This window comes from Tursiops truncatus, chromosome 1, assembly GCF_011762595.2.
Source record: "Tursiops truncatus isolate mTurTru1 chromosome 1, mTurTru1.mat.Y, whole genome shotgun sequence".
Classification (NCBI taxonomy): domain Eukaryota; kingdom Metazoa; phylum Chordata; class Mammalia; order Artiodactyla; family Delphinidae; genus Tursiops; species Tursiops truncatus.
In genome coordinates this window covers 123658104-123672437 of record NC_047034.1, presented here as the reverse complement: position 1 = coordinate 123672437, position 14334 = coordinate 123658104, and the positions used below count along the sequence as shown (strand labels likewise).

At 35.9% G+C, this 14334-nt stretch overlaps 1 protein-coding gene across 1 annotated transcript in view; it reads left to right on the top strand.

The window, feature by feature from the left end:
• Positions 1-14334, top strand: part of LRRC7 (leucine rich repeat containing 7) — a 497118-nt gene that overhangs the window by 430747 nt on the left and 52037 nt on the right. Inside the window, exon 24 of the mRNA XM_033865102.2 lies at positions 12647-12868. Within this exon, the coding sequence (XP_033720993.2) occupies positions 12647-12868 (222 nt within the window). The remainder of the gene's footprint in view (positions 1-12646; positions 12869-14334) is intronic.

The window sequence follows — 14334 nt, the reverse complement described above, 5'->3', positions numbered from 1 at the left end:
AAATCAAGCTATACATTTAGTAATTTAAATAAAATCATTTTATTATGCTATAAAAAATCTTATCTAAAATATATAATCTTTAAGTTGTAGTCATTGAAAAGTAATTTTCTCCAAAATTACTGCCTTTAAAAACAAATATTGCTATCAGTACTCTATACATGTACAGCTGAAATAAATGTAACTACAATTATTGGCTTTTATATTTAACTGAGAATGGACATTATTGCTGTTGGAATCCCTTATATCAAAGACAGGGGACGGGAGGTGGGGCAGGGGCGGAAGGCGGATGTAACTCACTTACACAGAAATAGAGGAAGGTCTGGAATAAACAAGAAAGATAGGTGAAGATTTAAATATTAGAAAACATAGGAATGGCAACAAGTAGAACAAATCCTGAGGCTATAAGAGAGCAAGTCAAGGTGTGGATGAAGCAGATATGAAAATCAACTGGGTAAACCTTAACATATGATAGATAAGAGACAGGAAATAGAAATGTTTCCTATTTCCATCAATAACATAAAAGTCAAGCATATCTGCTCTAGTTTAAGTAATATTGAAATTCTAAAAAAATGCATTTTAAACTTTAGTGAATATCAATGCTGTAGCTAAACTCTCTTTTTGTACAGAAAGAAATAGGTCAAGTAGTGTAAGTTTCACCTGAGGCTTTGTATTTTTTCCCTCCTAAAGCAATATGCGTTATTAACAGTGAAGAATGCCCAGGAGTAATGCCTCGACTTCATCAGTTCATAAGCAAACAAAACCAATATTCTGTATTACTGTGAGTAATGCCAAGCACAATCCTGGCTCCCTCTTTTCTGATTCTCTTTCCCAAGCCTCATTTTTCTCCTCTGATAGGAGGAAATTTTGCACTGGTTGCAGTAAATTTTTCTTCTGGTAGACTGGGTCATCACTGAAACTCAAAAACAGACTGGAGGGCTTTCCTGGTGGCACAGTGGTTGAGAGTCCGCCTGCCAATGCAGGGGACACGGGTTCGTGACCCAGTCTGGGAAGATCCCACATGCTGTGGAGCGGCTGGGCCCGTGAGCCATGGCCGCTGAGCCTGCGCGTCCGGAATCCTGCATATAGAGTCATTTTGAACTCCAAACATTTTTATAAACATTAGGAAAAGAGATCTTTTTGAGTCAGTTGGTAGGTTGAGATTCTCCTTGCTTCCCTCAACCATCCTCTTCCTATTACCCTCACTCATGTTGGTGTCACTTCTACTGAGGCTGCTGGACTTCAAGAAGAAATAAATAGCAGTCAAATGCATTTGCTATCAGTGAGCTTTGCCCCCAAAATGAGAAGTGAGTCAGTGAAAGGGTAGATTGATGAAGTCATACAATTACAGATTTTTTAATTATCAAAAACAAATAAACAAAACTTTTAGCACTATCTGTTGCCCCCAGAGAGACATTTCTTAGACAAATATATTGAGTTTTTCTTTTGACCAAAAGCCACTTTTTTCAAGGGACATAAGTTTAAAAAGGAAAGCGGAACTGTGGGAAAACACCAAATGTGTCCAAATGAAAAAGAACCTCTAACCCTAGCAGAACTTTGACTCTCTAGATCAATGATAATGCAACTCCACTTTCCTTTGAGTTTCGGTATTCAGAAATAATCTGGAACTGAATATTTGTGTGAATAGTAAGTATCCACACCTTAATTTCACCCTTAGGTTGAAAAGGGAGTTTTAAGCAACAGTTCCAATCACACCAGTTGCCTGAGAGGTGAACATACCCACTGTCATAAATATCACTCCAGGTTAGGAAGGATTAGGAATAAAGTAAGTAGATGAAAATTATATCTTAGGGGACTTCTGTGATTAAGGATCAACTATTGATGACATTTTTAGGCATCTATCAAACGCGTATTGAAGGCTCATTGAAATTTTTGATGCTTATATTTAGTGTCTATATTAAGACAGACACTAATTTCCCTCCCTAACAAATACATGCTCTGTCTCTACCACACTAGCCTCAGCATGGTCTTTATGGAATAGATATGTCATTGTTCTAGAATAGGATAAAAATGCACTGTTTGGGGTTATACAAGTTAAAATATATAGAACATTCCAAAGAACAATTACAGGAATTGTAAGCTAAGGGTTCAAATCTAGTCTTGAGACTTTCATATTGCACTTCTTTTGGGTTTACCAGTATCAGAACTGTTATTCAGATGAACTAAATGTACTCTTTTTAAAACAAAGCTTATTGATTGATGACTGTGTTACCTTTTCCAGTGTGCCCATGAAGCCATGCCTTTTGCTATACTAGAGAAATAAGAATGAATACATCCAATTGGATTCAAATCTCCCTATAATTGGAAATTATTTATATAAGAGAGAGAAGGCTGAAAATATATAAAGACTTGCTTGCTAAACAAGAATTAATTGCCAAAGCAAGAGTACATGGCCAGTAGGAAGTCAAAAATTTCACGAAAATGGGATCCTTCAGAGGCAGTTCCATGCACTTAGTGGCTAAATCAGGAAGAAGCTTTTGAAAAAAATCAATGAAATAATTTTCTGTATTTAATGATCCATTTCAAATATTCCTTTTGTTGATCTAAACAGCCAGGATGATATATTTTAATCAGTTGATTTTAGTATTATTTAATTCATAGGTATTTTTAAAACTTAATCTATTCCTATTATGTAATTAAATTTGTTCTAAAAAATAGTTCAGGTAGGAAGTTGTAGAAATGTGAATGGAAAATTCTTCCCTAACTTACAGCAAGAACGACAGCTGAATATTGTTTAGTTTCACAGTCACTTTTGTATTGGATTTTCGTACTTAATACAACATTAATTCTTTAATTCACAAAGCACATTATTTTATCTCCTAATACCAGTGCAACAATATAGCTATCTCCAGTAGTGTGGGACATTACTGTCATAAAATCAGGAGATTGTTCTTATCCAGACTGACTCTAAATTATTTCCTTAATAAAAGTGCAAACCCAAAGAGTGTCTATCAAATGGCTATTAAGTAAGAGGAAAAAAAAAATCTTGCCACAGATCAAAGCAATAGAAAACAGTGGCAGATTAAAACTACTTACTTCATCAATTCTTAACATAGGTGTTCCTTAACACAAATGACTATTCGACTTCAGAAAATGGAACTAACTCAATAACATTTATACTATCTTCATTTCAGAAGAAATATAAAAGCAAAAATAAAATGTGAAATTAATCCATTGTAATGAAAATGCCCGTGACTGAGTATGTAATTTGAAGACCTAAACCACATGACAACTGGCAGATGATCAAGGATTGCTGCCAAATAGAGGATGTCAAAATGATAAGGTGCCATTTCTTGACACTTGATTTTTATCTGACTTACTCCACTACCTTTAGGTTCCTAGAAATCTTAAGGGCAAAATAAGTAATTGTCAAACTTTTATTGTTAGTGCTAACATCTTCCTTTTCATTTTATTTCAGGAATGTAAAAGTCAGCATCATCACACAACAAACTGTAGGTGGAATGTGTAGATTTAGCTCTAATTTCACCATTTTTTCTATTATGGATCCTCTGTTGTTTTATTCATTTTGATTAATAATTTCCAATTCCAGAGCTATGTTTTATAAGTTGACATTTAATCACAGAAAAATTTGCTTATAGAGATACACTAAGCCACAAATGACTGCCTGCACATATCAGCCAGCTGCCATCCTAAGGCATATGCACTGAAGGGAAAGGCCCTATTGCCTCACTTTTTTATCTGTCATTTGAAGCACTGGAGTATATTACCAGTATTTGGCTCTAAAAAATTTAAGATCAGCAAATAATTTGAATCCCCTCCCCCAATACTGCACTGTGCCAGCAGAATGCACTGTCACCAAGTCCCTAGGGCAAGAGAAACAGCAACTTCCTACCCCCTCTCCTTCAAGCTTCAGAGCTCCCTTTCATGTATTTGTAAAAGTGTGTCCTCTAATGTCCAAATGGGAGAACATAGATTTTTGGCATCAAAATTGCCCTAGCTGAATACAAACACCACAAGAGGAAAAAAATAAAGCTTAACAGTTTGGTTGTCATAATCATAAAACAGTATCTACAATACATATTAGGCATTGTACTAAGGTGCTTGACATAAATACACTCTTATCTTCAAGACAACATTATTCTGCTTCGTTTGATATGATCACATGATTTTTCTTCTGTAGCCCATTAATACAAGGCATTGCATTGGTTGATTTTCAAATATTGAAAAAGCTTTGTATTATTCAAGTAACCCCCACTCAGCCATTGATGTTTCTTTTTATATATTGCTGAATGCTATTTGCCAATATTTTGTTAAGGACTTTAGCATCAGTATTCTAAAGGATATTAGTCTGTAATTTTCTTTTTCTTTCTTTCTTTCTCTTTTTTTTTTTTTTTGTACTGTCCTTATGTGGTTTTATTCACAAATTGAGAAGCTTTTCTGCCTCATCTATTATCTGGAAAAGTATGTATGTGCAGAATTACTGTTGACTCTTATTTAAACGTTTGATAGAATTCTCCAGTGTAACCATCTGGGCCCAGAGGTTTTTTTCCTGGAAGTTTTTAAATTATATCCAACCTTGATAGTTTCAGGACTATTCAAATTACCTAGTTCATATTGTGTGAGTTATAGTAGTTTGTGTTTTTTGAGGAAATGAATCATTTCATATGAGTTGTCAAATTTACTTATGTAGAGTTATTTGTAGTATTATACCTTATTATCCTTATGATGTCTGCAGGGCCTTTATTGATATCCCCTTCACTCTTGATTTTGGTAATTTGTGTCTTTCTTTTTCTTTTTCAGTCTTGCTAGAAGTATGTCAATTTTATTGATCTTTTCAAAGAACCAGCTCTTTGTTTTATTCATTTTATCTGTAATTCATTTTGTTTCATCAATTTCTGAACTTTTTTATTATTTCCTACCTTCCCTTGCTTTTGGTTTATTTGACTCCTATTTTTCTAAGCTATTGAGGTAGTATCTTAATTACTGATTTGAGGTGTCTTCTTTTCTAGTATATGCACTACTTTAGCTGTATTTTGCAAATTTGCATTTACATTCAGTTCAATGTATTGTTTTATTTCCCTTGAGACTTCCTCTCTGATCCATGAATTATTTAGAACTACATTGTTTAGCTCCCAAGTGTTTGAATATTTTCCTTTTATTTTTCTATCATTCATTCCTAGTTTGATTTATTGTGGCTGGAGAACACATTCTGTGTGATTTCAGTTCTTTAAAATTTGTTGAGATTTGTTTTCCAAATCAGGATATAGTCTTAGTAAATATTCTGTAGGAACTTGAAGAGAATGTGTATCCTGCTGCTGTCAGATAGAATGTTCTGTAAGTGATAATTAGATCTGGTGGGTTGATGGTATTGTTGAATTCTTCTTTTTCTTGCTAATTTTCAGTCTAGTTCTTCTATCAGTTGTTTAGAGAAGGGTGTTGAAATCTCCAACTATAACAATAACGAACTTGTCTATTTTTTTCTTAGTTCTATCAATTTTGCTTTACACATTTGCACCTTTGTTGTTTGTTGTGTATACATTTAGGATTGCTATGTCTTCTTGGTGGATTGACTCTTCTTCATCCTATAAAATTCCTCTTTATTCCTAGTACATTTTCTTTGCTCTGAAATCTACTTTATCTAGTATTAATGTAGCCACCTATCATTTCCTTTAATTCATATTTGCATGATATTTATTTTTGATTCTTTTAATATCTACCTGCCTAGCTCGTTATAGTTGAAGTGACTTCTTATAGTCTGCATATAGTTGAATAATGTTCTTTAATCCAGCCTACCAAGATCTGTCTTTTAATTTGTGTATTTAATCTCTATGCATTTAATTTAATTTGACACATTAAGGTTTAGGTCTTAATTTAAGTTCTTTTTTTCTGTTTGTCTCTTTTTTTGCTTCTCTAATTTCTTTTTCCTGCTTCTTCTGAGGTGTTTGAATTCTTTTTAGAATTTAATTTTGATTTATCTACAGTGTTTCTAGTATATCTTTTTGTGTAGCTTTTTTAGTTATTGTTCCTGGTATTGCATTACATATACATAACTTATAAGAATCTACTAGCATCATCACTTAGCAGTTCAACTGAAGTATAGAAACCTTACCTTCTTTTATGTCCCTTCACCCTCCTCAGTGTATATACATTTAGAATCACCTCAGACAGTAACATAATTTTACTTCAATCATCAAACATAATTTTGAAAATTCAAGAGGAAAAAGAGAGCTTTTTTTTTTTTACCCATATATTTGCTTGCCATGTTCTTTCTCCTTTCCTAATGTTCCAAATTTTCTTCTTTTATCATTTTCTTTTGATTTAGAGAAATTCCTTTAGCTATTATTTTAGGATAAGTCTAGTGGTGACAGATACTCTTCATTTTCCTTCATCTGAGAATGTTTCAATTTCTCTTTAATTACTGAAGAATATTTTGACAAGTATAGGACGTTGGGGTGACAATTCTTTTCCTTCAGCACTTGAAAAATATTGTGTCACTTCCTCTGTCCTCCATGGGGTTTTTTTGTTGTTTTTTTTGCGGTACAAGGGCCTCTCACTGTTGTGGCCTCTCCCATTGCGGAGCGCAGGCTCTGGACGCGCAGGCTCAGCGGCCATGGCTCACAGGCACAGCCACTCCGCGACATGTGGGATCTTCCCGGACCAGGCACAAACCCGTGTCCCCTGCATCGGCAGGCGGACTCTCAACCACTGGGCCACCACTGGGTTGAGATATCCACTGTCATTCAAATTGTTTTTCCTCTATAGGTAAGACGTCATTTTTCTCCAGCTGCTTTTAAGATTTCTCCTTTGTCTTTAGTTTTCACAAGTTTGATTATCATGTGTTTGTGCATGGATTTCTTTGGGTTTACCCTGTGTGGTATTCTCTCTGCTTCTTAAATCTATAAGATTTGCCAAATTTCAGAATTTTTCAGCCATTATTTCTTCTTTTAATTTTTCAGCTCCACTTTCTTTCTCCTCTTTTTTGATATTACTGTTGGAACTTTTGAACAGAGTCTCTGAGACTGTTTGGTTTTTTTTCAATGTGTTTTCTCTCCGTTACAGATTAGATAATTTCTACTGTCTTATCTTTCAGGTTATTGTTTCTTTCCTCTGTTCTCTACATTCTGATGTTAAGTCTACTCACAGAGCTTTTCAGTTATTGTATTTTCCAGCTCTAAAATTTCTATTTGTTTCTTCTTTACATCTTCTGTTTCTTATCTAAGACATTATATTTCTTCAGAATTTTCTATTTTGTAGTTTTTTTCAAGCATTTGTGTAATTGGTCATTGAAGCACTTTTTTAATTGTTGTCTTAAAAATCTTTGTCAGGTAATTCTAATTTCTGTCTTCTCAATGTTGGCCTCTATTGGTGGTCTTTTTTTCATTGTTTGAGATCTTCCTTGTTCTTGGTATGATTAAAACCTAGACATTTTCATAATATGTTATAAAACTCTGGATTGTATTTAACCATCTGTTGCAGCTGACCTTCTCTGACACCACTCCATTTGGGGAATGGTGGAGCACCTCATTTTGGCCAAGTGGAGGTACAAGTCCAATTTTTCCATTTAGCATCCAGTGACACTTGAGGCAAAGTCTCCTTGTTATTGCTAGGTGGGGATTGAAGTTCCAGCTCCCAGATGGCCCCACTGATACCTCAGTGGGAGTAGCCTCATTATAACTGGGTGATGGAGAAAATCCTGACTCTCTACTAAGACCTCCTCTAACCACCCTAATGGGAAGGTAGAGGAGTGCCTCATTACTCCTGGGTCAGAGTGTAAGTTCGTGCTCCTTATGTGGTCTCCATTAACACCACTGGGTGAGGAGTGGTTTACTGCTGGCCAGTGGGGATGAATGCAGTGACACCTTACTTGGCCTTCTCTGACACCACCCCAGCAGGAGTGTTGTGCCTTGTTAAATCCCTATAAGGGTAGAAGTATCAGCTTCCCACTTGGCCTTTGCTGGCATTGTTGAGATGGGACCACAGTTCTTTCCATGTTGTTTGGCTGTAGTAGAGCAATCTGAAAGTTTTCTGTCTTGCTTGGATGCCCTTTTTTCCTGGTTCTTTGGCTAGAGAGAGTAGGCTTTTGTTGGGGCTTTTGTTGTCTGCACTGGCTGGCATTTTAGGGGATGCCCACTTTTTCAACTCCTAGTCTGGGATATATGACACAAAAATAAAACCTGAGAAATTTACCACCATCTTGTTACTTGGTCCTTGGCTTCTTCAGTCTACTTCCCAGAGTTTTCCTATATTTGTTTATGTACAATGTCCAGAGTTTTTCATTGTTCTTAATGGAGGGAATAGGGAACAGTATACCTACTCCACATACCAGAAGCAGAAATCCTACTGTCTCAATTTCTAAAACCAAAAGTGCATGTTAAAAAAAACAAAGGGAGGAGAAACACTGCAGAGTACATGGTGCAGATAGAAAGTGATAGGACTGTTTTGTTGTTGTTTTACAAAATTACTGAAACTGACTCATTTAAATGAGTGCTGATGTTTCCTTGAAATCAGTTACTTAATTATCCTCTGTATGTAATTCTGTATTGTTGACGCTGACCCCAAACATCTTTAGAACTCTTTTGAACTTAATTTTAGAGAATGAGTTGTACCCATTTGAATATTCTCAGTGGCATAAACTGTCATCCTTTGAGGCTGTGTTTGATTTTTGGGAGCACCACAAGTGGTCCAAGAGCAAAGATGGGTAGTAAAAGTGACAACCAAATTGAGTAATAAACTTCTCAGTCTAACACTCTTTTCTAAGAAAATAGTGTGAACCAAAACTTTGTTGTAGTGAAAAAGTCATTTATTTTATACCATACAAAACCTCCCAAACACTTCAAATTTCCACATAATAAGCCTGATGAGCTGTGAGATGAATTGCGTATGAACAGTGCCATTTGGTATCAAATCACATTTCTTTTCTGTGGCTTTGACATAAATATTTCCTTGGGTCCTATGGATATTGAAGTTTTCCCCATAAACTTTGACAGTATGGTTTTGGGTCAACTTGAAAACATCATATTCCATCACTATTCTCAAATACATGTTATTTTATCCAACCTCCCATTGAAAGTTCAAAACAAATGTCAAATCTCTATTTCTTTTTATCATTCAAAATGTGTACCTCAGCCTTTTTAGAAAACTTCATGTTCAAATTCTCCTTCAGTATGAGTCAGTGTCCTCATAGCTAACCCTCTATCTGAACGAATCCAGTCTCGATATTTCCTACATTTTCATCAGTCCTTTGTACTTCATCATGAGCATCCTTATTACCTTTCTTAAGCCTCTGTGCCAGTCAAAATAACTTACTCTTTACAGTCCCTCCACACCGTAATTGTCCCTTTAGATGTCTTGTGTCATTCATATTTGCTTACCTTCACAAAGAATTTAGTGTTAATTCTTTGCTTTCTATAGCTGTCATTCCCCATCCTCATTTATTGCACCCGGTAGCCCCAATAAAGAGTGAAAAAACTGCTACTGATGTGAACAGAATCATTTTACAGAATGTTCCTTCCATGCCCACTTTATGCTTTGCCAAGCCACCTGTGAACATGAGTGTCATTATTTCATAATCATGGAAAGATTACTAAATACACAGAGTATCCTCCTAATTGCTCAAGTATAAAGTTCTAAGTCAAATACGTAGGATCTAAAATAGATAATAGACCTAATTCAATAAGTAGGAATGGCCCTTTGGCACATTGAAGAGCTGCTAAAGAAATTTAATATATCCTTCCTTAACAATCAGATCCTTCTGTTCCTTTCTGTGGTTTCTTTTCATTTCATAGTTCAACTATTGTAGGAAGAGAGACAATTCTGGGGAATGGTGGTTGCAATGTAATTTTATGTTTAAGAGCATGAACTCTGATTGCCAGACAGCCTTGGTTCAAATCCCAGTCCGGCCAGTTTACCAGTTGTGCAAATTACTGGGGAAAGTTACTTAACCTCTCCAAGCCTTAGTTTCCTCCTCAGTAAAATTAAGTAATAATAACTAATAATAATTATCCCTTAATGCTATTGTAAGGATTAAAGGAGGCAATATGTATAAGGTAAGTTTTAGTACATTATCTAGCACCTAGTATTTGAATAGTAGCCATTGCTTCTTAAGTGCCAGTTACTGTGCCGGTTATTAAAGATGGTAAGTAAGATGTGGTGCTTGCCCTCAAAGAGTTTCAAATCAAAGCATAATTAAAGTTTAAACTGTCCCATCAGAAGGAAAAAATAAACCATAAAAATAAGTCTAAAGGGTATTATGGTTCTATAATATCTATGTTTTTTTACCCTTAGATAGACCATTACCAGAATATTGTAATCAATGAAATTATTATTAAGCAGTCATTATTGACTTTCTAATGGATTATGCATTGTGGGACTAAAGCTATGTTCTGGAGCTCTCTAAGTTTTTCTGGGTATAAAAATTATTTGCTTGTCTGTCACTTTCAATTAAACAACCAGTCTTCCTCTTTCCCATTGGCTCAAGGACTAACTGAAGACCCATGAGTATTATACCAGTGGATGTGAGAAGCAGATATAAATGTAAAATCAATTGCTTGTTCAGTAGCCAGGCCAGTCAGCCTTAGTCCACCTACACCCCCAGTTCCTCTAGCTCCAGGAAATCATTTTCTCTAACTAAATAACTCATCGGGCCAGTGACTTCATTCAGAGTACAGCAGCCCCAAATGTGATACTGGGTTTATCATGGCTTTCCTTGCCTACCAAACAAGAGAACATGAAATTCCAAGGAGGTAGGAGAGAATTGAATTTACAACAAGGAAAAACTCGACCAGAAGGGTGTTCAGTCTTCTAGAATGGCTGAGAAAGTTGTGACATCTTTCATTTAGATTTCTGAGAAGGAAATAGATACATTAGAGAAATACACATTTGCCCTTTATGAGGTTATCTTAGTTGTGTTTATGCTGTCGTAATTTTCTGATCCCTGGTTGCATTAGACAGTATTAGATTGATAATTGTTTTGTTATTGTGCTGTTATAGCCTGAAACTTTATTTTGCATCTTTTCCTCCAGTTTCTCATGACTGAAATATCTTTACTGTTTTTGAATGTAAAAAGTTGTACATGATAAGACAATCAGTTGGATATCTAAAATATAATCAAATGATTTTTTTCTTTCCCTTGCATATTGCTAAATAATAATTTTGAATATTTTCTTCACTGAAATTACCTCTTGTTTGGAATCAAAAAACATGCCTTCCCTCTCTAAATGATTTTGCGTGATCACTGTCATCTCCTATGTCTCTTATGTTGCTCTTCTTTAAGAACTTTAAAATAATTAAAATTCATCTTTTCCTTGAATACTTGTTTAATAATTTTTCCTTTATACCTCCAATCTGACTTTTTCATAGTAATTAAAAATCTTGATTAGTCAGGAAAATTCACAAACTTTCCTAACTAATGAATTCTAAGGTGAAATTTACTTTTAAATTCCAAATTACCTACCCTTAAAAGGTCAAAAGAAAGACAATGGATTCAGGAAGTAATCCATTGGGTGAAGTACCAAGCACAGCATTAAAACATAGGTTTAAAAGTATTAAAGATAAGCATTCACTTCCCATGTTAGACCTCCATGTTAAACCATACTTAATTTTAAAAGGCACGTTCTAGGGGACTTCCCTGGCAGTCCAGTGGTTAGGACTCTGCCCTTCCACTGCAGGGGGCACAGGTTTGATCCCTGGTCGGGGAATTAAGAGCCCCACAAGCTGCGAGGCATGGCTAAATAAATAAACAAATGGCATGTTCTAGGTTATCAGCTCACAAACAGAACTGCTTGCTTGACAGAAAAGATATCAGGTAGAATGACTCAAGGAGCCCATGCTAGAATGAAGGTAAGAAAATCGGAATGAACGAGAAACAGGATTAGGCACCAGTCATTTAAAGATGGGAGACCAAAGTAAGCATGCCCTTTCTCCTCTAGCAACCACCCTCAAGGGCTGATAAATGATCATTGTTGTTTTAAATGAGGTACTGTTAAGTCTCTCTGAAAGCTCATGTGAAGATGATCTGCATGCAGAGTTCACTTTAAAGACCTTTCCATATCTAGTGCTTCTACAGGCTACAGATATTCGCAGGAATTTATCACATGATTAATTTTTAATGGAACTTAAAGATTGCAAAAACCATACTCTTGATTTAATATTGCAGAAAATTAATAAATATTGATTATACTCACCTGAACAAGCTTCCTATACATGTGTGTGGCATAAAGGCAAATATGCAATTCAGTTCTTTTGCTGCAGAATTAGAAAGTAGCTTCTATAATTTTCTCCCTGATGTTTCATATATTACATCTCTCTCCTTGCTATTATTCTAAATGAAATGCCAGATAGAACTCCACTTTATTTTTTAAGTTGTGACTTTTTTTTCTTCTTGAGATTTTCCAAACTGAACTTTGTTTCCTTAAAATGGGGGCTAAAATAAGCTTTGGCAAGCCATCAGATGACAAGTGTATTTAACGTGACCTTGCTCCGATATTAGCATTTTCACAAACCACAGCAGGCAGACCCTTACTGTTTTTTCATTATCCTTCCTAGCCATGGCTGAAAGCCCAAATTATGCCACTTTACTTACTGGAGAAGTATTCTGTACTTTCTTTTTTCTAATTTAATCACATCCTTTCAACACCACAAACCTTCTGACAGATTATCTTCTCCACAGGCAGGCAGCCACATCCAGACCTTGATGGGGTCCCAGAGCCTTCAACATCGTAGCCGGGAGCAGCAGCCATATGAGGGAAACATAAACAAAGTGACCATCCAGCAGTTTCAGTCACCATTGCCTATTCAGATCCCCTCTTCACAGGCCACCCGGGGACCTCAGCCTGGACGGTGCTTAATTCAAACTAAAGGGCAAAGGAGTATGGATGGCTATCCAGAGCAGGTGAGTAGAGTTTTTATAATTGACAAATTTTCAGGAAATATTTGGGGAAAGTCCCATAAATCCGTGGTTTGCCTTCCCTCATTAATGTAGTTTGCGACACATTAATGCTGTCACCATGTTGAATGGAGTAGAGCACTCTTTGTAGGGATTTTATCATTATTTTCATTGGTTAAGAACTACAACATAGAGTAATTGATGCTTGGTAAAATGCCCATTTCACATAAAGAAAAATTGATGAATTGGAATAGTTTTTTTCTGGTTTATCCTGCACCTCCTTCTGCCCACTCCCAACTCCAATTTAGCTCTGCAGCACAGCTTTTGAATGTTACAAAGAGCTTCAATGGATTAGGTATATTTACCAAGGCCTTTGGTGAAATCGACAGTGTAAAAACTGAACTGTATATTCCCCTCGATTTGTGGGAACATTTTTTAAAAGTTTTATCTTCTGATTTTTGAGTAATACAGAGATAAAGCTTTGCTATGAACAAAATGATAAAGAGCAGTTAGGAAGGAAACATTTATGAAACGCTCCAAAAGCTATTGATAAGTGCCATGTAGTAAAAAAAGAATTGCTCCTCCTCTGACCTATTTAAATTAGGATCTGGTTTTCCATTGTAGACTCTGCTTTCCTTTCTTAAGGCCAGAACACTGAATAAGATCTCATTTGTTGAGTCATATTAAGGTTAGAAAGTAAGACATCAAGATATTAATACTCTCAGAAAATTAATTTCTCTTATTAATTAGTAAGAGAAATTAATTTAATTAATTTAATTAAAATTAATTTCTCTTATTTCATTCTTTAGATAATTAGGCAAAGCTCCCACTGACTTCTCTAACCCCTTAATATGGTTTATAAAGGTTTCACTTTATTATTGCTTATTCAAAGCTTCACGTATCACCGTCCTTATTTCCTAAACATATCAGATAAGATTATCTTCATTCTCCAGTTTTTTCCTTTATGCCGTTGGGTCATTTATTATTTGGATCCCAGCTGCTCCTGACATCTCCTGAGTTTCTTAATACCCTTCTTGAAGCTGAGATAGGGTTTTTGGGGGGGTTTTTTTGGCGGTACGCGGGCCTCTCATTGTTGGGGCCTCTCCCGCTGCGGAGCACAGGCTCCGGAGGCGCAGGCTCAGCGGCCATGGTTCACGGGCCCAGCCACTCCGCGGCATGTGGGATCTTCCGGGACCAGGGCACGAACCCGTGTCCCCTGCATCAGCAGGCGGACTCCCAACCACTGCGCCACCAGGGAAGCCCTGAGATAGGGTTTTTTAAGATAATCTTCTTCCTATCCTGCCTTGATCTAGGCCAAATGTTGGATTTAAGGTAAAATAAATCAGACAGGTGTCTTTAATCAGGTAATGAGGTGAGGTTTTTAATTCTAAAAAGTTAATAAACTTTTAAATTATTCTTTACCGCAGGCAGCTTAGGTTAAAAATTGTTCATATATCCTCTCCCCCACAAAT